The 25,787-nt window shown below is 44.7% G+C and overlaps 2 protein-coding genes across 2 annotated transcripts in view; both read left to right on the forward strand.

Annotated features, from left to right (window-relative positions):
* Positions 1–1,369, forward strand: part of LOC141146049 (uncharacterized) — a 6,331-nt gene extending 4,962 nt beyond the window's left edge. The window contains exon 3 of the mRNA XM_073632811.1: positions 1,236–1,369. Within this exon, the coding sequence (XP_073488912.1) occupies positions 1,236–1,369 (134 nt within the window). The remainder of the gene's footprint in view (positions 1–1,235) is intronic.
* Positions 1,370–1,436: 67 nt separating this feature from the next.
* Positions 1,437–25,022, forward strand: LOC141145925 (NADH dehydrogenase [ubiquinone] flavoprotein 2, mitochondrial-like; the record flags this gene model as incomplete). The annotated part of the gene is given in 3 exon segments (XM_073632723.1): positions 1,437–1,496; positions 24,533–24,595; positions 24,778–25,022. Coding segments are annotated over 3 exon segments (345 nt in total), but the record flags the coding sequence as incomplete, so codon positions are not given.
* Positions 25,023–25,787: the final 765 nt, after the last annotated feature.

Raw genomic sequence — 25,787 nt, forward strand, 5'->3', positions numbered from 1 at the left:
GCGCGCTCTCTCACTCGGTCTGTGTGTGGCGCGCGCTCTCTCTCTCTCTGTGTGTGGCGCGCGCTCTCTCTCTCTCTGTGTGTGGCGCGCGCTCTCTCTCTCTCTGTGTGTGGCGCGCGCTCTCTCTCTCTCTGTGTGTGGCGCGCGCTCTCTCTCTCTCTGTGTGTGGCGCGCGCTTCTCTCTTCTGCTGTGTGGCGCGCGCTCTCTCTCTCTCTGTGTGTGGCGCGCGCTCTCTCTCTCTCTGTGTGTGGCGCGCGCTCTCTCTCTCTGTGTGTGGCGCGCGCTCTCTCTCTCTCTGTGTGTGGCGCGCGCTCTCTCTCTCTCTGTGTGTGGCGCAGCGCTCTCTCTCTCTCTGTGTGTCGCGCGCGCTCTCCTCTCTGTGTGTCGCGCGCTCTCTCTCTCTGTGTGTCGCGCGCTCTCTCTCTCTGTGTGTCGCGCGCTCTCTCTCTCTGTGTGTCGCGCGCTCTCTCTCTCTGTGTGTCGCGCGCTCTCTCTCTCTGTGTCGCGCGCTCTCTCTCTCTGTGTGTCGCGCGCTCTCTCTCTGTGTGTCGCGCTCTCTCTCTCTCTCTCTCTCTCTCTCTCTCTCTCTCTCTCTCTCTCTCTCTCTCTCTCTCTCTCTCTCTCTCTCTCTCTCTCTCTCTCTCTCTCTCTCTCTCTCTCTCTCTCTCTCTCTCCTCTCTCTCTCTCTCTCTCTCTCATGATTCTAAAAAAAAAAAAGTAAAGCAGTTCACATTTCCTCAGTGCTGCAGTCACGCTTGTCCCCGAGACCTCTGTGAAGCAGAAACATTACTACCCGACCAATTCACAATTTTCACTTCTTTGCTAAGTGACGTCAGCACGATGCTTCCCCTCCGCTCGAAACAGGAAACATCCGAGGACAACATTGATCGGCGCGTGCTTTTTAGGCTCAAAAAATTAATATTGCTTAATTGTCAGAATCTCACAAATCCGGAATTGCGATCTTGGTGGGTGGAAAATCGCGATAACGATTCTCTGTGATCGTGCAGCTACAATATATATATATATATATTTGTCCCTTTTTGGATGCTGTTGCTATGTATCAGGCCCTCCCCTCTTTTGAATATAGTTCCTGTTGTGAGCTCTGTTCTCCTGACCTGTTGAATGGCATTGGCTGTTATGTGCAGCCTTGCGCCCTCTTTTCTTTGTACAGTTCTCAAATATACAGTATTCCATAAGACTGATGGTTGATATAAGCTATTTTGCATATAAGCAGTTGGAGTAGATGACATTGTAAGGTCACTAAAGAACATAACAGTCAGCACTGCATTTTACTACTTATCTTTAGATCAACCAACTTGTCATGAATTGTTCACAGTTAAAGCAAACAATCAATGTGTAAACATGTAATACTGATTTGTAAAGTTTGAAAAATTGAGCAAGATTTTTTTTTTTTTTTTTTTTTTTTCCTTTTAAGGTCAGACGATATCTGCACAATACATCAAGATGCACTGGAGCAGGAGGAGCTTCTTTTGTGGTGAGTTTGTTTTCCTTTTAACCAGATGTCTGTCTCAAATAGTCTTCAAATCCTGTAGCTCGTTGGCTGGCTTTTGCGAGATCTGCTAATCCAATGATTATCTGTTGAAATAAACACTCATTCAAGTCAAGAGGCTTGTCACCATGGCAAGCAGGCAGCTGCATTTGCACTACCTACCTAGCTCTTCTGTATTAGTCACTTTCAATATTCCAAAATAGGGATGTAATTGAGACACTTGTACAGTGGAACCTTGGATTACAAGCATAATTCATTCCAGAAGAATGCTTGTAATCCAAAGCACTCGTATATCAAAGAGAGTTTCTCCATAGAAGTCAAGGGAAACTCAGATAATTCGTTCCACATTGACTTCTATGGTATGCAGTACCGCATGTAGCCAGAGGTGGAGGGGCGCCAGAGATGCTCAGAAACCGCTCGGAAACACTCGGGAACTCGTGTACTGTATGTGTTATGAATGTTCTATATTTTGAATTTGCCGCTGGGTTCCGCCCCAGTGCTTCGCATCGCTCGCAGGGAATGGAGCCCGGGACACAGAGGCATCGGGCGGAGGACACAGCCCGCAGACAGAGCGGGGGGGACATCGCAGGATCCTGGGGACAAGGTAAGTACACTGCACCAGGGTCCTGCGATGCAATCCCGAGTGTGGCTTGGGGTTATAATGGTACTGAAATGTAACCCCGAGCCACACTCGGGGAAAACTGCCAGGGAGGTTAAGCAATTTAAAGGCAAAATAGATTGAGGGATGATTATCAAGAAAATTTGTGACACTTTTGCAAATTAGGCTGCCTCCTGTGCAAAAACTTCTCTGAGAAAGGTTTACAGATCTGTGCATTTGTATTCCTGGGCAGTTAAGTGCGACAGATTGCAAAGTGCTGACACAGATTTATTACTGAAGATGAAACAAATTTTCCCAAGGCGTCTTTCAGGACACACCTGAGAGATGGTGACTCCTCCCACCGGACCACAGGAAACACCTTCTTCCTCCAGATCTTTAAAGGGAGGCACCTCCCTACCACACCTCAGTTTGTGTTTCCTCTGGCCCGGAGGGAACCTCTTTTGGAGGGGAGTCAGGATCTCTTAGGTGCTCCTGAAAGATGGGGTCTCCTTTCCTATTTTTTTTTTTCCTCCTTTTTAGAGATCTTCAGCCCTCCCGTCTTACCAGGGCTTTGACAGCGGTAGTTTCGGGCTCCTCTTGCCCCCTAGGTGCTCGGGAAGAGCCGCAGAAGTTTCAGTGACCCGCTCCAGTGTCCTGAGAGCGACGGCTGCGTGTGCACCGCCGCCATTTTGTGTTTTGAATTCCTTCTCGGCCGCACCGGAAGTGACACTTCCTATTAGCAGGTCACCAGGTCAGCGCCCAATGTAATTTCCGGAGGCGGATGCTGGGGGAGGAGGCAGGGCGTAGAAGCTGGTGCCTATTTTCACTTCCGGTCCGGTGCAGTGGCACTATGGGAGTCCGGAAGTGGTGTGTGTGAAGCCACGAGTGGAGTGCTGCACACCCGCTATGGAGGACGCGGCGTCTGCCGCGGTGGGGACAGGCACAGGCACCAACAAGGCTCAGGTAGGGGGCAGTGGATTAAGTCTGCCCATTTTCTTTACCTGGGGTTTCCGGTCTCTGTTTTTGTTTCCCCCTGGTGGCTAGGGCCTGTCTTGGCACTGGAGGCTGTATTTCCCTTAACGTCTTTCAGGACAGCACCTTGAGAGTGTGGCTCCACCCACTTGACCGGAAACACACCTCCACCAAATTTTAAAAGGAGGCTCCTTCCCACTTATCATCAGTTTATGTGTTTCCTCCGGCGGGAACACATGTGGGAGTTTAGAGCTCTCAGGGTTCTGTCCTGGGAGAACAGGCTTCCTACTCCACTATTTTTTCCTACCTCAAGAGAGCCAATTCCTCCCCATTTTCCACAGGCTTACGGGTGCCGGGTGGATGGGCTCCTTCTCCCTCGTCAGTGCTCGGGGAGAGCCAGAACTGCTCCAGGTATCGCTGCTCCCAGGCGGGGGCGTCAGGCGTGACAGGCGTTTGTTTTTTGCCAGCACATGTGGGTTTTTTTTTTTTTCCCTGAGGCCGCCGCCATCTTGGGAAGGGCAGTCAGAGGACTGCATCCGCCGGATGTGAGGTATCCGGAAGTGGGGCGGCATCCAAGGAGCTGGCGCCAGGCGTCATTTCCGCTGGAAGCGCAGGGGGAGGCGGGAGGAATAGGTCTGGTGCCTATTTATTTCCGGTTCCGGTCCGGCGCACAGGTGCTATTGGAGTCCGGAACCGGCATTTTCGCCACAAGCATCACGCTGCTGCCTCAGCATGGATTCAGGAACCGCAGCCAGTGGAACAGGCACCAGCAAGGCCCAGGTAAGGAGCAGACTGTAGTTTCTGCTCAGCTTTACTGTGGGGTCTCTCTCTAGCCCTCTTCTCTCTAAATGTTAGTGAAGTTTGAGGGTATTTTTTTCCCCCTGGTGGTGGAGGGGCCTGTCAGGGCACATGAGTCTGGTAGCTTTTCTCACTGTGCACCTGTGGTGAGCATCTTGAGTAATCAAGCTGACTCTAAGCCCGGGTTCACACCTATGCGAATTAGATGCGGCTTACACCGCATCTAATTCGCAGGACATTTTAAAATACATTCATATGAATGCATCTGGTTCACATATGTGCGTTGCATTCGCACTGCGCATTGCACAAAAAACGTGTGCGTTTTTTGGGCATTGCGGTGCGAACTACAAGCCTATTATCTCCTATGGGAACGCATCTGATTCGCGGATGCATTGCGTTCTGAACAAGGATTTTCTCTTTCTCCTCACTACACCTCCCCCTCCCCCCCCCCCTCCCTCCCCCCCCCCCCCCTCCCTCCCCCTCTCCCTGCTCTCTAATCCTGAGCAAAAACGCAATGAATCCCTTGAACAGGAGATTGTTATCTCCCCAGTGAAACCTGAGCTTCAATTCGCACCGCACATGTGTGAAACCAGGCTAAAAGATGGTTTGTCTTTTTCTCTCTCTCTTTTTCCCTTATCATGGCAGGCCAAGAGCTCTGACCCTGGGATTAGAAAGAAATGTCCTTCATGCAAAATTAAGTTAAATGAAGGCTGGAAAAAGGCTTTATGTCAAGCATGTATTGACTCCTTGGTGAGGGAAGAAACCACTTCCGCATGCAGTGATCTAATCGCATCTGCTAAAAAGGAATTGGATGCTACCATTCAATCCTTCAGATCCTCCCTCACTAATCCATCTGCAAGTCAGCCCACTACCTCACAGTCCTCTCAAGGCTCACTGTTAGTCCCGGCAGTGGAGGCAGAAATGGGTCCTCTGAACCAGGAAGGGCTTTCCCCCTCTCATTCTAATGAATCGGATGATGATGGTGATGATCTGGAGAATGCGTCTTCCAAATATAAATTATCTTTGGATCAGGTGGACGGCCTTTTAAGGGCTATTTATGCTACTCTAGGCCTAGAGGAAGAGCATAAGGAAATGTCTTTACACGACAGGATGTATGCAGGGCTTAGCGAGTCTAAGTCCCGTACCTTTCCAGTCCATGCAGTGATTTCTGAAACAATCAGAAAAGAATGGGCTGACCCTGATAGGAAACCATTTTTCTCTAGGGCTCATAAGAGAAGGTTCCCTTTTGATGAAGACCCAGCGGCTCTTTGGAATAAGGTTCCAAAACTTGATGCAGCCTTTTCTCAGGTGTCAAGTTCTACGGATCTGGCGTTTGAGGACATGGGGATCTTAAAAGACCCCATGGATAAAAAAATGGATCAACAGCTCAAGCGGACTTGGCAATCCATTATGGGCAACCTTAAGCCAGCAATGGCAACTACTTGCATCTCCAGGAACTTGGAGTATTGGGTAGATCAGCTTAGAGCTCATATATTAGCAGATTCCCCTAAGCAAGAAATCCTTGACTCCTTTTCTACCCTCTCAGCAGCCGTAGCCTATCAGGATGACAGCTAAGGCTGCAGCCCTTGCTAATTTGGTTAGACGGGCTTTATGGCTAAAGACTTGGCAGGGGGACGCAGCATCTAAAAATAAATTATGCGGAGTCCCTTTTCTAGGAGACTTATTGTTTGGCCCTGATTTGGTTTCAGTTCTGGACAGGACTGCAGATAAAAAGAAATCGTTTCCTGTCAAAAAGAAGAACAACCAGTCAAACGGTTTTTTCGTCCTCAAAGGGCTCAGGAACAAAACAAGCCTCAAGAGAAAAAGAAAAATTGGTCAGGGCAGAGGGGAAAAGGCAAAGGAAATGTCCTTTTCCATCCTCCTGCGTCAACCAGCAAGACGCAATGACAGCCGGTTACAGGTGGGGGGAAGACTGCAAGGCTTTCTCCCCTAGTGGACAAGCATAACGGAAAACCAGTACATTCTGACTATGCTAGCCCAGGGTTACAGTACAGAATTTTCAGATCTCCCCCTAGAAAGGTACTTGGTGACAAATCTTCCAAGAGATGTAACAAAATCCCTAGCAATGAAGAGCCTATTAAAGGATCTGATAGATCAGGGGGTTTTGACTTACGTCCCACAGGGGGAGCTTTATCAGGGATTTTATTCCCATATATTCCTGATTAAAGAAGCCATCCGGAAGTTTTCGTTTAATCCTAAACCTGAAACCACTGAACAGATCAGTCCAATACAAAAGGTTTCGTATGGTCTCCATCTTCACGGTCAAGAATCTATTGACAAAGGAATGCTTTATGGCATCAATAGACCTTCGAGATGCCTATCTGCAAATCCCCATAGCCCCGCAGTCCCGAAGATTCCTAAGATTGGCGATTACATTTGGGGAAAGAGGTTCTGCACTTGCAATTCAGGGCCCTCCCCTTTGGCCTGTCTTCTGCCCCACGAATATTTACAAAAATAATGGCAGAAGCGCTTGCACCTCTTCGCATGCAGGGGATTGCGGTAATTCTGTACTTGGACGACCTACTCCTTTTTGCCCCCTCCAGGGAAAGACTGCTAGACAACCTCGGAAAAACCCGAGGTCATCTGGAAACCCTGGGTTGGATCATAAATATGCAGAAGTCAAATTTCAATCCAGCCCAGAAAATACTATTCCTGGGGTATCAGATCTGTTCAAGGGAACAGAAGATTTTTCTCCCAGAAGAGAAAAAGGCGAAGGTCCAGAAGGTGGTAGCGTCCTTACAGGCAAGCCAGGATTTATCAGTCCGACAAGTGATGTCATCCCTAGGAACCCTAACCGCAACCATACCAGCCATTCAATGGGCAAGGTTACATTTCAGGCCTCTCCAGACTTTTCTCCTGAGAATATGGAATCACAGGACAGAATCTCTGGAAGCAAGGGTGAAAATACCCACCACAATCAAAAGATCACTTTGGTGGTGGAGAAGACAGGAGAATCTGTCAAAGGGCCTGCTCTGGTTATTTCCAATAGAAAAAGTGGTAACGACAGATGCCAGTGTATGGGGTTGGGGAGCTCACTTAGACCAAGACTTCACGCAAGGATTGTGGTCCCGGACAGAAGCAAAGAGGTCCTCAAATTGGAGGGAACTAGGCAGTCGCCTTAGCATTAGATGCCTTCTCTCCCATCCTTCAAGGTTCCCATGCCCGTGTCCTCTCCGACAACACCACTACCATAGCCTACCTAAACAAACAGGGGGGCACAAGAAGCAAAGCACTTCAGTTGCTAGCTTCAAAGATCATGATTTGGGCAGAAGATCATGTACGGTCCTTATCAGCAGTCCACCTCAAAGGCACCTTAAATGTAGTGGCAGATTATCTAAGCAGAAGGCGGATTCAGGAGTCAGAATGGAGCTTGAATCCGGAAATCTTTGCAATGATTACCAGGGCCTGGGGTCAACCACAAATAGACCTATTTGCGTCAGAAGAAAATACACAACTCCCAGTATTTTTCTCGATTCACAGAAACGACAGGGCCCAGGGGACGGATGCATTAATTCAGCCCTGGAACTTCCATCTGGGTTACGCATTTCCTCCTTTCCAACTTATCCCGTTGGTGTTAAGGAAGATACAGAGGGAGAAGGTGGCAGTAATCCTTATTACTCCATTTTGGCCAAAAAGGGCATGGTTTTCCACCATTCTACAGATGGCAGTCAAACCATTTTGGCGGCTGCCTCTCCGGCAAGACCTGCTCCTACAGGGTCCAATACAGCATCCGGGAGTGGCCAGTCTAAGCCTCACGACCTGGTTTCTGAGGAACAGTTGTTAAGAAACAAGGGTCTGTCACAACCCTTGGTAACTACCTTACTTTCCAGTAGGAAAATAGTGACCAGAAAAATCTATGCTAAATATTGGAAAGTCTTCAATTCTTTCTGTCTTTCGACTAAAAGAAAAGTAAGAAATTTAGTGTCAATTTTGGAATTCCTTCAAGAGGGGGCAGACAAAGGCTTGTCAGTCAGCACCCTTAAGGTACAAATAGCTGCTTTGGGAGTATTTCTAGAAAGACCAATCTCTTCTGAGCCCTTGGTTATAAGATTTTTCAAGGCGCTTACCAGATCCAGACCAGCTCCGGCTAAGCACTTTCCCAATTGGGATCTATCAGTGGTCCTGCAAGCCCTCACAAAGGAACCTTTTGAACCACTACAAGAAATCTCTCTAAGGAATCTTACTCTTAAAACCTTGTTCTTAGTTGCAATAAGGTCAGCAAGGAGAATTGGTGAGCTGCACGCCCTATCTGTTAAAAGACCCTTTTTAGCTATCTACACAGATAGGATTATACTTAAAACTGATCCGGGTTTTTTACCAAAGGTGGCGTCAGCCCACAATAGGTCGCAGGAGATCATCCTGCCAACCTTTTGCTCTAGCCCCCCGGGGGGAAAAAGAAGTCAAATTCCACAATTTGGATGTAAGAAGGACTTTATTACAGTATCTGGAGGTAACAAGTAACTTTCGGTTCTCAGACTCTGTTTTATACTTTTTTCTGGTAAGAAGAAGGGCCAACGAGCTTCTAAGGGGTCAATAGCTAGATGGCTTAAATCAGCTATTCTAGCAGCCTACTCTCAATCGGGGCTATCTCCCCCCTGCTGGGAATTAAAGCACATTCTACCAGGGCTCAGGCCACTACATGGGCAGAAATAGCTGGTGCCACCCCAGATCAGATTTGTAAGGCGGCTACGTGGTCAAGTTACCTTACGTTTGTCCGTCATTACAGGCTGGATCTTCTGTCAGCAAGTGAACAAACTTTTGGCAGAAGGTCTTACAGGCTGTGGTCCCTCCCTAAGTGGGTAAGTCTCTATTATCCTCTCAAGGTGCTGTCCTGAAAGACATTAAGGGAAAAATCAAGTTAGACTTACCGGTAACTTGTTTTCCTGGAGTCTTTCAGGACAGCAGCAACCCGCCCTAATTGTATTAAATTACTATGCTGTGACTAACCATATTCTGATTATGTGTTCCAGCTTGGGCCGGAGGTTCTCTACTACTACTGATGATAAGTGGGAAGGAGCCTCCTTTTAAAGTTTGGTGGAGGTGTGTTTCCTGTCAAGTAGGTGGAGCCACGCTCTCAAGGTGCTGTCCTGAAAGACTCCAGGAAAACAAGTTACCGGTAAGTCTAACTTGATTTTTTCTCCCTAGTGCACCTTGTTGGGTGGTCCGTAAGCGGAGACTGGGTCTCGCTAAGGCTCCCCTGAGTATTTTTTTTTTTTTTCCCTTTGTCTTTTTCTCTCTCAGGCCAAAAGCTCTGACCCGGGGAAAGAGATGCCCCTCATGCAAAGCCAACATGGGGAAAAAATTGGAAAAAAAGCCCTATGCAGTACTTGCATTGCTTCTTTGGTCAAAGAGGAATCTGCTTCCGTTTGTGATGACTTGGTTGCCTCAGTAAAGAAGGAACTATATGCCACGATTCAGACATTCCATGACTCATTAGTTAGTCCGTCTGCTAGTCAGCCCTCCACATCAGAGTCTTCCCAGGGTTCACTTCCTGTCCCGGTGTTAGAGACTCTGTGTTAAGGTCCTTCTACCAGGGAAAAACAATCCCCCCGCACCTTTCAATGATGATTCGGAAGAGGAGGAGGATGAAGGGGCTGAAGTGACCCCCTCCAAGTTAAAGCTATCGCTGGAAGAAGTTGATAGGCTTCTTAGAGCCATACATGTTACCCTTAGCCTAAGTGAAGAAAAAAAAGGATCTAACACAGACTCACGTACATGCGGTCGTGCTAAGTGAGCCTAAAGTTAGGACATTTCCGCTTCATTCTGTCATTTTGGCCTCCATAAAGAAAGAATGGCAGGAACCAGAGAAAAATACTTTTTTCTGAAGAGCCCACAAGAGACCCTTTACGTTTGAGGAAGACCCCTCTGCGGTATGGAACAAGGTCCCCAGGTTGGATGCTGCCTTCTCCCAGGTCTCCAGAGCCACGACCTGGCCTTTGAAGACATGGGGGTCCTAAGGAGTATGGATCTCTTGATAAAGAGTTCTTGGCAGACGGTCATGAGCAATTTAAAGCCATCTATGGCCACAAAATGCGTAGCGAGGAACCTGGGGTGTTGGGTTAACCAGATTAAAGCTCATATATTAGCGGATTCACCCAAACAGGAGATTTTGGATTCCTTTTCCTCCTTGTCCTCTGCTTTAGCCTATATAGCAGATACTTCAGCTGAAGCAATTAGAATGTCGGCTAGCTCGGCAGCCTTAACAAATTTGTCAAGAAGAGCATTATGGCTGAAGACTTGGCCAGGTGATGCGCGTCAAAGAGTAAACTCTGTGGGCTTCCTTTTTCTGGTGACCTTCTCTGTAGCCCTGATCTAGATACCATTCTAGACAAGACTGCCGATAGGAAGAAGTCCTTCCCGGTAATGAAGAAGATACAACCCCCGAAGCGCTTTTTTCAACCTGAAAGGGCACAGGAGCAGGACAACAAGTCCCAGAGGAGGAGGAAGAATCGGTCCTCACAAAAAGCTAAAGGCAAAGGCGGAATTCTTTTTTTGTCCTACTACGCAAGCCGAAAAAATCCCAATGACTTGACCCTGCGGGTGGGCGGAAGGCTAAAAAATGTCCTTCCGCAGTGGTCAGGCATAGCAAATCGGTTTATACTGACCACTCTCTCTCAGGGCTACACAATAGAGTTTACGGAATCCCCCCCAAGAAGATTTCTTGTGACGAATACCCCAAAGGATCCAGTAAAAGCCCTGGCCATGAAGTCCTCATTAAGGGAACTGATGCAGCAGGGTGTAGAGATCCAAGTGCCACCAGAAGAGCGGCAACAGGGTTTTTATTCTCACATTTTCTTGGTAAGAAAGCCAACAGGGAAATTCCGATTGATAATTAATCTAAAACCTCTGAACAAATCCGTCAAGTACAGAAAGTTCAAGATGGACTCGATTTTTTTCAGTCAGAAATCTTCTGACCCCAGAAGGTTACTAGATAAGGCTAATAGATTTAAGGGATGCATACTTGCATATCCCAATCTCGCTCCAGTCCCAGAAGTATCTCTGGTTGGCGGTAAAGATGGAAGGCGTGATTCATCATCTGCAGTTCAAGGTCTTGCTGTACGAACTGTCATCCTCACCTTGGATCTTTACCAATGTGATGACGGAAGCTCTAGCCCCTGCGTGTGTCAGGGAATTGCAGTGATTCCCCATTTGGACGACCTGCTATTCTTCGTCCTCCTCAAGGGAAAGGTTGCAGGACAACTTAGCCAAAGCATGCAATCATATGGAGTCACTAGGATGGATTCTAAACCTTCAGAAATCCTCCTTTTAACACCGTCACAGGAGGTTCGCTTTCTGGGCTATCAAATCAACTCAATAGAACAGAAGATTTTCTCCCGCTAGAGAAAAGGGACAAGGTTCAGTGCAATGTCGATGTTGCAGACCAACCAGCTGATAACGATAAGGCAAGTTATGTCGGCATAAGGGTTACTGACCTCAACAATATTGGCTATTCAGTGGGCAAGACTACACTTCTTCAGGTGTCTACAATCTTTTTTTTTTTTTCTCCTGAGGTCATGGGATCACAGCTTAAGATCCCTGGACATGGAGGTGACGATTCCAACCCGGGTGAAGAGGTCACTATGGTGGTGGAAGAGTCAGGAGATCGTATCAAGGGGTCTAGATTGGGCCTTTCCAGTCAAAAGAATACTGACAGATGCCAGCTCTTGGGGATGGGGGGGCCCACCTAGAGAAAAACTTCGCTCAAGGAAGTTGGTTCAAGAAGGAGGTGACAAGGTCCTCAAATTGGAGAGAACTGAAGGCGATCACTTTATCTTTAGTAGTATTCGCGCAAGACCTCCGGTTTCACCACGTTCAAGTGTTAACGGACAACGCCACGGCTGTGGCATATCTAAACAGACAGGGGGCACAAGGAGCAGGTCCTTGCAAGCATTGGCAATGGAAATACTTCTGTGGGCAGAGAAGCACTTGCTAACCCTGTCGGCAATCCATCTAAAGGGGATCCTGAGCAGGTACCCCATTCAGGAAGCAGAGTGGTCTGTGAGCCTGGAGGTCTTCAATGGTTGCCAGCCCAGTATGTGGAGACAGCCAGAGGTGGACTTGTTTGCCTCAAAGGAGAATGCACAGGTTCCTCAGTTCTTTTCCTTAAACAATCGCGGCTGATCGCTAGGGATAGATGCTCTGGCGCATCATGGAGATTTCACCTTTGCTCTGCTTTTCCCCCCGTTCCAGTTAATCCCACTGGTAGTAAGGAAGATCCAACGGGAAAAGGTACCAGTCAACCTAATTACTCAGTTTTGCCAGAAAAGGGCCTGTTTCTCAACCATTCTGGGAATGGGGACCAAGCCTTGTTGGCATCTGCCTCTCAGGCAGGATCTGCTAATCCAGGGTCCAGTAAATCATCCAGAAGTGGCCAGCCTGTCTCTTGCAGCCTGGTATCTGAGGAGGAGCAGCTCTTAAAGTGCAAGGGGTTTTCTGACCGCCTGATAACCTTTTCCTACTTGATAGAAATGTTGTTAACAAGGGCCATCTATACTAAAGTCTAGAAGGTCTATAAATCATGGTGCGATTCATCTGCTTAAGACCCAAGAAGCCTTGTTTCCATCTTGGAGTTCTTGCAGGATTTGGCAGATAAGGGACTAGCAGTCAGTACCTTGAAAGTACAGGTTGCTGCACTAGCGGTGTTCTTAGAAAAATCTGTGGCCTCTGAAATTATATATATATATATATATATATATATATATATATATATATATATATATATATATATATATATATATTATTATATTTTAGAGCTCTTGCAAGATCAAGGCCAGCTCCGGTCAAGAATTTCCCTAAGTGGGACTTGTCGGTAGTCCTGCAATCCCTAGCAAGGAGTCCATTCGAACCTCGGGAAGAAGTGTCACTCGAATGTCTCACACTTAAAGCTGTGTTCCTAATCGCCATTACTTCCATTACTTTAGCACGCAGGATCAGTGAGCTACACGCTCTGTCAGTTAGGGAACTTTACCTGTCAGTGTTTCCGGATAGTTATTTGTAGGACAGATCCAAAGTTCTTACCAAAAGTAGCTTCAAGACATTGTGCTCTCAACCTTCTGTGCTAACCCATCAGGGGAGAAGAAGACCTTCTTTCATGTCAAAAGGATTTTGTTATGCTATCTAGAAATTACAAAGGACTTTAGACGTACAGAATCGTTATTTGTCCTTTTTATCGGGCAACAAGAAAGGTTGCCAGACTTCTAAAGGATCATTAGCCAGATGGCTGAAATTATCCATCCTGGAAGCATACTCTCGTGTGGGGTTGTCTCCGCCAGATGGAATTCGTGTACACTCAACCAGAGCGCCTGCGGCCACTTGGACAAAAAGAGCTGGTGCCACCCCTGAACAAATCTGCAAGGCGGCAACGTGGTCAAGTTTCTGCACCTTTGTGCGACATTACAGACTGGACCTTGCATCTGCCAGCGATCAGGCATTTGGCAGGAAGGTCCTGCAGGCTGTTGTCCCGCCCTAAGGGGGTAAGTCTCTGTTATCCTCTCAGGTGCTGTCCTGAAAGACGCCTTGTGAAAATTCAAGTTGGACTTACCAGTAACCTGTTTTCCAGAAGTCTTTCAGGACAGCAACGACCCGCCCTACGTGACTAATGTGTGTGCTTATGTTTTCCTGCTGAGGCCAGAGGTTCTACAACTGAGGTGTGGTAGGGAGGTGCCTCCCTTTTAAAGATCTGGAGTAAGAAGGTGTTTCCTGTGGTCCGGTAGGAGGAGTCACTATCTCTCAGGTGCTGTCCAGAAAGACATATGGAAAACAAGTTACCGGTAAGTCTAACTTGAATTTTCCCTTGAAAAAAATGCATAATTAACCCCTTCCCACCGAGCGTACGCAGATATGCGGCCTCGGCTTTCGGGGGTTATACCGGAATGATGCTCGCAGCTGCAGGCATCATCCCAGTACCGTTTTTTAGAGCTGGCGATCGGCTTTCCAGGGATAACAACTGATGCGGCTAAAAGCTGCTCGATTGTTATCCCGGAGGAGCGGGAATGGACATCCAACACCTCCCCCACCCCCCCCGCGCCGCTCTGACCGGGCCTCCCGTCCCACCAGGAGACCCGATCCGCCACTTCCGGCGTCTAGCCACAGACTAAACGGCTTTGTTCCAGTCTCCTGAATGTAAACACGGAAGCGACGTCACAACGTCACTTCCGGTTTACTCGGCTGCCAATGGCGCTGTATTTAAAAAAAATATACAGTATTCAGAATCGCCGTTTTCAGTGATCTGAATACCTTGAAGTGCAAAGGAGGGATTAGAGGTCTTTTAAACCCCCGATCCCTCCATAAAGAGTACCTGTCACAAGGGATGTTTTGTTTTTTTTTTTTTTTTTAAAAACACAATTTAATAATATAAAAAACAATAAAATAAATAAGAAAAGGGGAAAAAAAAGTTTTAAAGCGCCCCCCGTCCCCTCGAGCTCACGCAGCAAGGAAAACGCATACAGAAGTCGCGCTCGCATATGTAAATGGTGTTCAAATCACACATGTGAGGTTTTTTATATATATATATATATATATATATATATATATATATATATATATATATATATATATATATATATATATATATTATAATATAATGTTTGGGGGTTCTAAGTAATTTTCTAGCAAAAAATACAGATTTTAACTTGTAAACACCAAATGTCAGAAATAGGCTTAGGCATGAAAGGGTTAAACAGGAACTTCACTCCACAAGTAATGGAGATGAGCAAATGCAGACATGTTTAAAGTCCAGCAAACATGGCTACCCAAATAGATAGTGCAGTGAGTGATCGTAGCCAAAAGATATTTTCTTTAAAGGTAAAAGTATATTGTATGGCACACAGTTTTGTATAATTATTATTATTATTGCATTGTTTACTTTACGTTTTGACATGACTTTTACATTACTAAATGGGAGGTTCACCGTTACAATTTGCAAAAAAGGTCCCCATGCATTAGTGTCCCCAGTATATTAACCACTTGACCTCTAGAAGATTTACCCCTTTCACGGCCAGGCCATTTTTTTGCTTTTTGGCATTGTTAATTTAACTGACAATTGTGTGGTCATGCAACGCTGTACACAAATGAAATGTATATCATTTTTTTACCCAAGTGGAGCTTTCTTTTGGTGGTATTTGATCACCACTGGGTTTTTGTTTTTTGCGCTATAAATGAAAAGACCTAAAATCTAGAGACAAAAAATATCTGTAATAACATATCCAATAATTCTTTTTTTTTTAATCCAGTTTTTTAGGCCAATATGTATTCTGCTACATATTTTTGGTTACAAACACAATAAAAACGTGTGTGTGTGTATGTGTGTGTGTATAATATATTTATCGGCGTATAACATACACTTTTTTCCCCCTTAAAATCGTGGGTGCGTGTTATACGCCGATCTCCGCTGATTGTGAGGAGAGGAGCGAGCGGAGCCGACATACACAAAGCCGAGTGTACTTCGGCTGGACTCGGCGCCTCTTGCAGTCCCGCCCATCTCCACTGATTGCGAGAGGAGAGGAGCGAGCGGAGCCGACATACACAAAGCCGAGTGTACTTTGGCTGGACTCGGCGCCTCTTGCAGTCCCGCCCATCTCCACTGATTGCGAGAGGAGAGAAGAGAGCGCCGCCGACATACACAAAGCCGAGTGTACTTCGCCTGGACTCGGCTCCTCTTGCAGTCCCGCCCATCTCCACTGATTGCGAGAGGAGAGAAGAGAGCGCCGCCGACATACACAAAGCCGAGTGTACTTCGGCTGGACTCGGCTCCTCTCACAGTCCCGCCCCTGACTGTGAGCCGAGCCGATTTTAAAAGACGCAAGGCTGCAGTAATGACACAGGGAAGGCTGCAATAATGACACAAGGTCCAAAGACACTGGGAAGGCTGCAATAATGACACAGGGCTGCAAATACACTGGGGAAGGCTGCAGATGAACACTGATAAGGCTGCATTGATGGGCATTTAAATGTAAGTTTTTTTTTTTTTTTTCCCTTAAAATTCCCTCCTAAACTTGGGGTATTTGTTATACGTATATATATATATATATTGTGTGTGTGTGTATATATATATATATATATATATATATATATATATATATGTGTGTGTATATATAATTATACTTTCTGTAAAAAAGTATTTACTCCTTCCTTATTTTATTTTATTTTATTTTATTTTTTCATATTTCTCACACTTAAAATTTGTTCTGAATCATTTAATATTACACAAAGATAACCCGAGTAAATCCAAGATGCAGTTTTTAAATTATTGTTTCATTTATTAAGGGAAAAAAGCTGTTCAAACCTGCCTGGCCCTATGTAAAAAAAGTAATTGCCCCCTCCCATGCTACAAAAATTACTCCAAGCGCATAACGACGAATCATCCAGGAGGTCATAAAAGAACCCAGAACAACATCCTAAGAACTGCAGACCTCACTTGCCTCATGTAAGATCAGTGTTCATAATTCAACAATAAGGCCTCGTGTACACTGCTGCTGCTAAACGGACGTTTAGGAACAGTTGGGCATTTTTTTCAACTGCTCCTGAACTTACCTCTGTTATCAGTACATGTACACAGGGTCGTTTACAGTCGTTTTTAGGCAGTTGAGTTTAGAGGCTTTTTCTTTCGAACGCACAAAAGAAAAAAAAAAAAAAAGGGTGCAGAAGCTGAGTTTAGAGGCATTTCAAGCATCAAATGCTTCTAAACGCGGTAACTCGCATTTAGCTGCGCTTCGTTTACAGGCGTTTTTCATTTTTGGCTGTTTTGAAAAAAAAAAAAAAAATGTAATGGGGGTGTGTGTGTGTGTGTGTGTGTGTGTGTGTGTGTGTGTGTGTGTGTGTGTGTGTGTGTATATGTATGTATATGTGTGTATATATATATATATATATATATATACACACACACACACAATGTTTTTATTGTGTTTTTTTTTTTTTTTTAACCAAAAATATGTAGCAGAATACATATTGGCCTAAAAAACTAACATATATATATGTTAGGTTACTGTCTGTCAAGTTAAATCATTCAGGAGAGGTTGTAAAAACGTCCCGTGTACATGAAGCCTAAGGAAGAAACTGGGCAAAAGTGGCATCAATAGGAGAGTTCCAAGGCCAAAGCCACTGCTGACCAAAAAGAACAAAAAGGCTCATCTCACATTTACTAAAAAACATCTTGATTATCCCCAAGATTTTTAGGCAAATATTCTGTGGACTGATGTGACAAAAAATTTTACTTTTTGGAAGGTGTGCATCCCGTTACATCTGGCATAAAACTAATACAGCATTTCATAACAAGAACATCACACCAACAGTCGGACATGGTGGTGGTGGCGTGATGGTCTGGGGCTGCTTTGCAGCTTCAGGACCTGGATGTCTTACCATAATTGATGGAACCATGAATTCTGAGCTCTTCCAGAAAATCCTAAAGGAGAATGTCTGTCTGGCCATCAGTTCGTGACTTCAAGTGCACTTGGAATATGCAGCAGGACAATGATCCAAAACACAACTGTACACCTCTAAATGGTTTTACAAAAGCAACATTTTAGGTTTTGGAGTGGCCTAGTTAAAGCCTGGACTTAAATCCAATTGAAATGCTGTATCGTGACCTTACACAGGCCGTTCATGCTGGAAAACCCTCAGATGTGGCTGAAATAAAACAATTCTGCAAATAGCGGGCAAAAATTTGCTCCACAGCAATGTAAAAAAAACTAATTTCCAGTTATTGCAAATGCTTGATTGCAGTTGTTGCCGCCAAGGGTGGCACAACCAGTTATTAGGTTTAGGGGGCAATTACTTTTTCACATAAAGCCAGGCAGGTTTGGACAACATTTTTGCCTTAATAAATGAAACCATCATTCAAAAACTGCATTTTGTGTTTACTCGGGTTATCTTTGTGTAATAATAAAATTTGTTTATATTGCGTAATTTTAAGTGTCTCAAATATGCAAAAAAAAAAAAATCTGAAAGGGGGCAAATAATTTTTGTGTGTGTGTGTGAAATAAATATAAACGGGAGCGAGAACCGCTAAAGTTAACTTTTTACATTAAACAGCATGTGATTGGTTGCCGGGCGATCCCAGCAATCAATCACTAGCCTGTTGATGTAAAAAGTTAACTTCAGCAGTTCCCGCACCCATCCAGCCCTGTGATACCAGCCGCTCCACACCTGTGTAAGGTAGGAGAGTTGTACCTACAGTGTGTATTTGTGTTGGGGGGTGGAGGACATTATGGGGGGAGGAAGACACTACAGTGGGAGGGGGGGTGCAGGAACAGAGGATACTGCTTTGGGGGGCACAGGAAACGTGCTATGGCAGGAGGGGGGCAGAGGACACTATGGGAGTGATGTGAAGGGGGACAGAGGACACTGCAATGGGGGGCCCCCATCTCCCCTGGGGACAGGAACCCCATCTGCAGACCATGCTGGCTGGCGTCAGCCAACCTTGGGTGCCAGGATGGGGGATGGGGCAGTAAAATCTAATCCCCAGCCACATGCTCCCTCAGGGTGAACTGGCTTTGTATTAATGAAGCACCTTAAAGTGAGGTAAACCTGTACTGTTTATTACTATGTTAGGATTATTCGTATCTTCATTTATTTAGCAGGTCAATGCGACTCTCCATGCATTCACATACATTGAATCCGGCTCTTAAGTGGAAAAAGGTTGCTGACCCCTGATTTAGGGCAATCAAATAGCTAAATGTGTGCCAAACTATGCGTAAACTGTTTTAATGTGTTTTACTGTGTGATGACTAAGAGGGGTGCCAGTTTTTATTCTCTGCTTTGCAGGGAAACAAAAACTAGCAAATCTCTGCTGACAGGACAGAGCTCTGTATTGTTTACATTGACAGAGCTCTGTCCGGTCTTTCTCCTTGCCGATCAGCAGGTGCCGGCGGGCAATCATTGGCTAGCACCCGCTGATCAGCTTGTGCTGTGACTAATCACAGCACAGCCGGTGCGCGTCTACCCAGAAGTGCCAGATCGTGTATTTAGTCGAGGGCCGCTCTGCCGCCGTACTCCAACATGAGGCGGTCTGCAAGCAGTTGAAATACCGTGCTCTGTTCCCCAACCAAATGCTCACCTCTTCAGCTGACTGCTCACCTGTGTGGGTGGAGAGGGAGGCCATGGGTGCTTATTCGTGAATTTCCTGCGCATCTGTTTGGGGAACAGAGCATAGGATTTTAAGATATTGGGGGCAGTGAGACGCATAGGGACCTTTTTTAAGAAACGTTTGTAAAGATGAACCTAAAGCTTGTTTTGCTATTAAAATGCAATGCCTGGTACGATCGTCTGTTTTTTTTGGGGTTTTTTTTTTTTTTGCATGCTAGTCTCATTTTGAAAATAAAAGGTTTACTAAAGTTACGAAAAAATTCTCATACGACAGAATAAAAATTTGGAAGTGATGTCATGTGTTGTAGTGTATTTGTATTGTATTGTATTTTCGAATGACAACTGTACTGATTAAACAAAAATTGTACGATTTTGGTATCGTACGTGAAAAAAATTTGTGCTTGTCCCATCGGATAATTTCACATTCATTTGTCATGCTTGGCTCTCGAAAGCTGTGTACTATTCATACGAGTTTCTGATCGTGTGTGCAAGCCATAACTCTAGACAAAACCTTTTTTAACCACTTCTGGACCGCCCGCTGTCGTTATATGTCCGTACTTTGATCTCCACGGCACATTCGCTGCGAGATCACTTTTTTCAGTGGTGGGAAAGGTGCCCACTCCCGCCGCGTTCCGGTAATCTCTGCCTCTTACCGGAGCTGTCAGTAGCGACGGAGATAATCCCATCCTTTCCCCTCTGAGACATTGTGTCGAGTGGGCGAATGATGGCCCCCACTCGACTCAATGACGTTGGATGACGGAAGCGATGTCAAACATCACTTCCGCCAATTGGCCTTAAAGGGACTTTAAAAAAAAAAAAAAATAATTTTTATTGCATTTAAGTGTAACTGTGAGACCTGAGGTCTTTTTGACCCCAGATCTCACATTAAAGAGGTCCTGTCATGCTTTTTTTCAATTAAAAGGGATGTTTACATTCCTTTTGTAATAGAAATAAAAGTGATCCCAAATTATTATTGGGGACAGTGTAAAAATAAAAAAGTAAAATAATATTATTTTTTTTAAAGCGCCCAGTCCCTCCATTCTCGCACGCAGAAGCGAGCGCATACGTAAGTCGTGCCCGCATATGTAAACTGTGTTCAAACCACACATGTGAGGTATCGTGCCGATCCTTAGAGTGAGAGCAATAATTCTAGCAAAAGACACCTCCTCTGTAACTCAAAACTAGTAACCTGTAGAAATGTTTAAACGTCGTTTATGGAGATTTTTAGGGGTCGCCATTCCATGAATGGGTGCAATTTTGAATTTTGAAGCATGACATGTTGGGTATCAATTTACTTGGCGTAACATTAACTTTCACAATATAAAAAAAAAAATTGGGCTGATTTTACAGTGTGGTGTGTGTGTGTGGTTTTTTTTTTTTTTTTTTTTTTTTTTTTTTATTATTTATGTTTTGAATTGCAAGACCACTGCGCAATTACGGTATGACATAGTGTTGCAACGACTGCCATTTTATTCTCTAGGGTGTCTGGAAAAAAAATATATTCATATTATTTTTTAGGGGTTCTAAGTAATTTTCGACCAAAAAAAACCCCTGATTTTAAAGGGGCTGTAAACCCTCACAGTTTTTCACCTCAATGCATTCTATGCATTGAGGTGAAAAACTTCTTGTAGTGCACCAGCCCCCCAGATCCTCCCTTTTACTTACCTGAGCCCGATTGTTCCTGCGCTGTGGGACGAGCACACCTGCTCCAACCGGTGTCTCGGGTCCTGATTGAATAGATTGATAGCGCAGCCATTAGCTCCCGCTGCTGTCGATCAAATCCAATGATGCGGGAGCCAGGGGGGCAGAGCTGAGTCCTGCTGTCTGTGTCAATGGACGCAGCAGCAGGACACGGGAGCGCACCCGCACCAGTTCCCCCCGAGGGAGAGCGCTTCTCCCAAGGGGCACTCGAGAAGAGGAGGAACCAGGAGCGCTCTTGAGGGACCCCAGAAGAGGAGGATCAGGGCTGCTCTGTGCAAAACCAACTGCATGACATGGTTTTTGTTTTTTTAAAAAAAAAATAAAAACTGAACCTTTCAGTTATCCTTTAACTTGTAAACCCCAAGTTTAAAAAATAGGCCTGGTCCTTAAGTGGTTAATTTTGAAAATCCCTTTTTTTTTTTTTTTTTTTTTTTTCTTTTTCTTTTTGTGTTGCCTTTGGTAAAAATCGCCACACTATTTATGTGCTGGTGACAATTGTCACAGAGAAAGAAAGGGGAAATTCAAAGTGTTAGCATTGTCCCCAAAACAAGAGATCAGGGGCAATCTTTCCATAGGGCTAATGTTTCGGACCAACTGAGTGGAGTTCTTGTTCCAGTTGCAGGAATTGAAAGGATATTTCCTTAATGGTACATAGATAGCAAAAAATATCCCGGTAGGGACTTTAATTCTCCCCTTCTCTATTCAAAGCTACAAAAAAAGTTTTGGCTTTGCATACATTATAAATATAGAGATTTGTAGATTAATAGCTAGAGGAAGCAGCCCTCGCTGGCTCAGTGCAGTTACACTCTTTGGTTGAGCTAAGAATGCAACCACATAAGTCGCATAGAAAGTCTGTTCTCCATCACTTCAACTCAGAGACTTGCATTGTGAGAAGACCCTTATATTGATATATTAGCTCTGATAAGTTGCCAACATACCTACAACAACTAAAAAGAAACCATATATTTCCCCACTCATAATTTTTTTTTAAGGCAAAAACATATCCCTTTAAAAAAACATAAGTACAATCCTTTCTGTGTTGCAAAACCAATAAAATGATTTTAAAACAAACGCATGGCTGATTTTTAAACAGCCTTCTTTCTTAGAAGCTTGCCTGTATGACTGTTAACGTAGGTCCAACCAACGCATTTTAGAGACAAAAACAAGAGTTTCTCTGAAACACGTTGGTTGATCCTGCGTTAACAGTGATAATTCTGTAATGAGGGAATGGGAGGGCAGGGTCAATAGACACAGACAGGGCAGCTTGGGGAGCAATGGTAATTTTAACATCAAATTTTAATTTGGGTTTTAGTCCTAGTCTTTTGACTTAAATGCCATTTTAGTTTTCGTCGTATTTTAGTCATCTGAATTGTTTGTCGTATTTTAGTCGACTAAAATAGTGGTAATTTCGTAGACGAAAGTAACACTGCTCAGGAGCGAGCCCACACAAGTGCCCCATAGAAAGCGGTTTTCTATGAGGGCACTTGCTGAAGAGGAGGAACCAGGCGCGCCGGCGGGTGACCCCAGAAGAGGAGAATCAGGGTTGTGTAAAAGCATTGCACAGAAGTATAAGATGTTTATTTTAGTTAAGAAAAAAAAAAAAAAAGTTTGAGCTTTTGTTTGCATCAGAACCGCTTCTCTTCATACAGATCTATCTGAATGCAAAAGTTGCAGCTAGTCAACTGCACTTGTAGTTAGTATTAAATGATCTCGAGAAGCATCTCAAACAGATATCAAAAGCATGCTGCATTTGTCTATAGAAACTGGTCAACACAGGCCCTAAGACAAGCAGATCAGACACTGCAACAAACTGTGGATATGGGGAGGATCTTACAAAGGAGTCTCCAAAGAGCTTAAAATAGGATTTGAAAGATTTAACCCACTGTAGTCCACCTATACATGAAATCACTTCTTGGTGTACTAACCCTCTTAGGCTAATTTATATAATATATATTTTTCTAATCACTTAACCTCTGGAAGATTTACCCCCCTTTCCTGACCAGGCCATTTATTGCGATAAGGCACTGAATTACTTTAACTGATTATTGCGTGGTCATGCAACACTGTACCAAAACAAAATGTATGTCTTTTTTTTTTTTTTTTTTTCCCCTCACAAAGATAGCTTTCTATTGGTGGTATTGGATCTTCTCTGCGTTTTTTTTTATTTATTGTGCCATAAACAAAAAAACCCTGACAATTTTGGAAAAACATTTTTTTTTACTTTTTTTGCTATAAAACGTATCTAATAAAATTGAAAAAAATCTAATTTTTATCAATTTAGGCCAATCTATATTTTGCTACATCTTTTTGGTTAAAAAAAATCCCAATAAGCGTATATTGATTGGTTTGCACAAAAGTTATAGCGTCTAAAAACTATGAGATATTTTTATCTATTTATTCTGGTATTGGCGGCGATCAGTGACTTTTATAGTGGGATTGCGATATTGCGGGGGACAAATCGGACACCTAACTGACACTTTTTGGGGACCAGTAACACTAATGCAGTGATCAATCCTAACAAATATGCACTGTCGCTGTACTAATGACACTGGCAGGGAAGGGGTTAACATCAGGGGCGATCAAAGGGTTAAATGTGTGCCTAGCTAGTGTTTGTGTACTATAGGAGGTGCTTTTACTAGGGGAAGACATGGATCCATGTCCCTGCTTTGCAGGAACACAGGATCCATGCCTTCCCTACTGACAGAACAGCAATCTGCTCTTGTTTACATAGGCGGGTGCCGATGGACATAGAGTCTATAGTACCCACTGATTGGCTCCCATTGTGTATATTCACAGCGAGAGCAAGGAACCGGCGGCATGCATGCGTGCCCCTATCCGGAACAGCCAGATCGTGTATGTGTGTGTATGTAATATATTTCTATCTATCTATGCCCTCAAATTTTCCACTTGCAAGAAACTGGCTGGCGAGCATGGGGCCACCTCAGAGGGGGGCGGGGGGGGGGGGGGGAGCACTGCCGGCACGTTTTCCCAGCCAGGGGAAGAGAGAGGAGAGGAAGAGACGAGCTGTCCGTATCAGCAGAGAGCGGGAATGCCCGCTGTAATAGATTTCATTAGAATTTCCTGTGTTCCCGGGGCTCACCGTCACATAGCCCCACCTCTTGGCCTGGCGCCTTTGGTAGACAGAACACCAGTCCAATGTGGGACGTGTGATGTCATCAAAGGCGTCGGGCCAAGAGGTGGGGCTATGTGACTGTGAGCCCCGGGAACACAGGAAATTCAAATGAAAGCTATTGCAGTAAGCAATCCTGCTCTCTGCTGATCCAGATAGCTCGCCTCTTCCTCGGCACGGGTGAGGCTGCAATGAAAGTTGTTGTTAATATTTATTTTTATTTTTTACTTAATTCTGCATAAAACGTTTAAGTGTCATTTCATGAAAGAATTTGAGGGCGGGATTAGGGGCAGGGCATGGTAGGGTTTGGGTGGGGTAACTAGTGGCGAGTAACCCTTAAGGCCTGGCTAGTAGCTCAGGACATGAAATTTTGAGCCCTGTATATATTATATACATGGTGTGGCGCATAGCTGCCGCCCTGTAGCAGTAAAACTGCTGTGGGGCAGACAGCAAGTGGTAACTGTAAATAGCAGTGTTTTACATAAGTAAAGCATTCCATTTTATTCTTAACTTTGTGGTATCTGTGATGTGCCTGTGATAGATTAACAGTCATCTAAATATACATTTTAGCATTTTCTTTTTTATTACTGAGAAAAATAAAACCTTTCTATACAAAAAGGAAAGCACACAGTAGTTTTCATGTCAAGTTGCTTCAGTTGTGGATAAATGAATATGTAATTCTGTATCAGGCTTCTGATGATTTCATTTGTGTTTCTGCAGCACAGAGATACTCCTGAGAACAACCCAGATACACCCTTTGACTTCACTCCAGAAAATTACAAGGTACATTGTGTGTGCTAACAGGAGACATTTCTGTTATATAACAGAACAGGCTCTGCCTTTTATATAACACCATTAGTGGCCGCAAAGCCTGCATCTAAATTGCTTTGCTTTTCATTCCAAGCATCTATTATACTGATGAGATTTACGTTTTAACAGACTTTATTTTTTTTTTCTTTTAAAAGAGAATAGAAGCTATAGTTGGCAACTACCCAGAAGGTCACAAAGCTGCAGCTGTAATTCCAGTGCTGGATTTGGCACAACGACAAAATGGATGGTTGCCTATCTCTGCTATGAACAAGGTAAAATTATTAATCCTGTGCTCCCACAGTGAATCTTATTCTTTGTTCATCTTCCATAACAGCACCACCTTGATAGACTGTCCCTACCTACAGAAAGGACAGTAGAGGTAGGTAGTACTAGAATGCACCCCCCCCCCCCTTTTTTTTTTGGTACTCCTAGGTGTGGTGCAAACAGAATGTACTCCTTCCCTTTTTTTTTTTTTTTTCTTTAAGTGGAGCTTAAACATTAAGCTCGTGTCCTAGAGGGGAATTGTGCAAAATCACGCTGAGGCTTAGTGTGTCCATAGTATCCATCTGCCTAGCATTGAGCCATCGGTAATCTGAGGGGTTTTTGCTTCGTTTTTCAAGATGCTTTCGTTGGGTAGCTACTTGACTGATCCGAGAGAGACACTGAGTAGAGAAAATGTGTGTGTGTGTGTGGCGTATGGTCTGAGGACTGACAGGCTGACCCCCCACCCCTTCAACCTCTGCAGCAATGCTGGCAGCACTCATACGTCTATTTCCCAAAGACAACCTCTGGATATGACACTGAGCATGTGCACTCAACCATGGCAAGGCCTGTTCTGAGTGAAACTTGGACTGTTAAACTGTTAAGCTGTATGGTCTTGGCCACCGTGCTGCAGCTCAGTTTCAGGGTCTTGGCAATCTTCTTCTAGCCTAGGCCATCTTTATGTAGAGCAACAATTCTTTTTTCAGATCCTCCGTGTTCTGTGCCACTACGTGCCATGTTGAACTTCCAGTGACCAGTATGAGAGAGCAATAACACCAAATTTAACACAACTGCTCCCCATTCACACCTGAGACCTTGTAACACTAACAGGTCACATGACACAGAGGAAAAATGGCTAATTGGGCCCAATTTGAACATTTTCACTAAGGGGCGTACTCGCTTT

The sequence above is a fragment of the Aquarana catesbeiana genome, linkage group LG05 (assembly GCF_042186555.1).
Source record: "Aquarana catesbeiana isolate 2022-GZ linkage group LG05, ASM4218655v1, whole genome shotgun sequence".
Classification (NCBI taxonomy): Eukaryota; Metazoa; Chordata; class Amphibia; order Anura; family Ranidae; genus Aquarana; species Aquarana catesbeiana.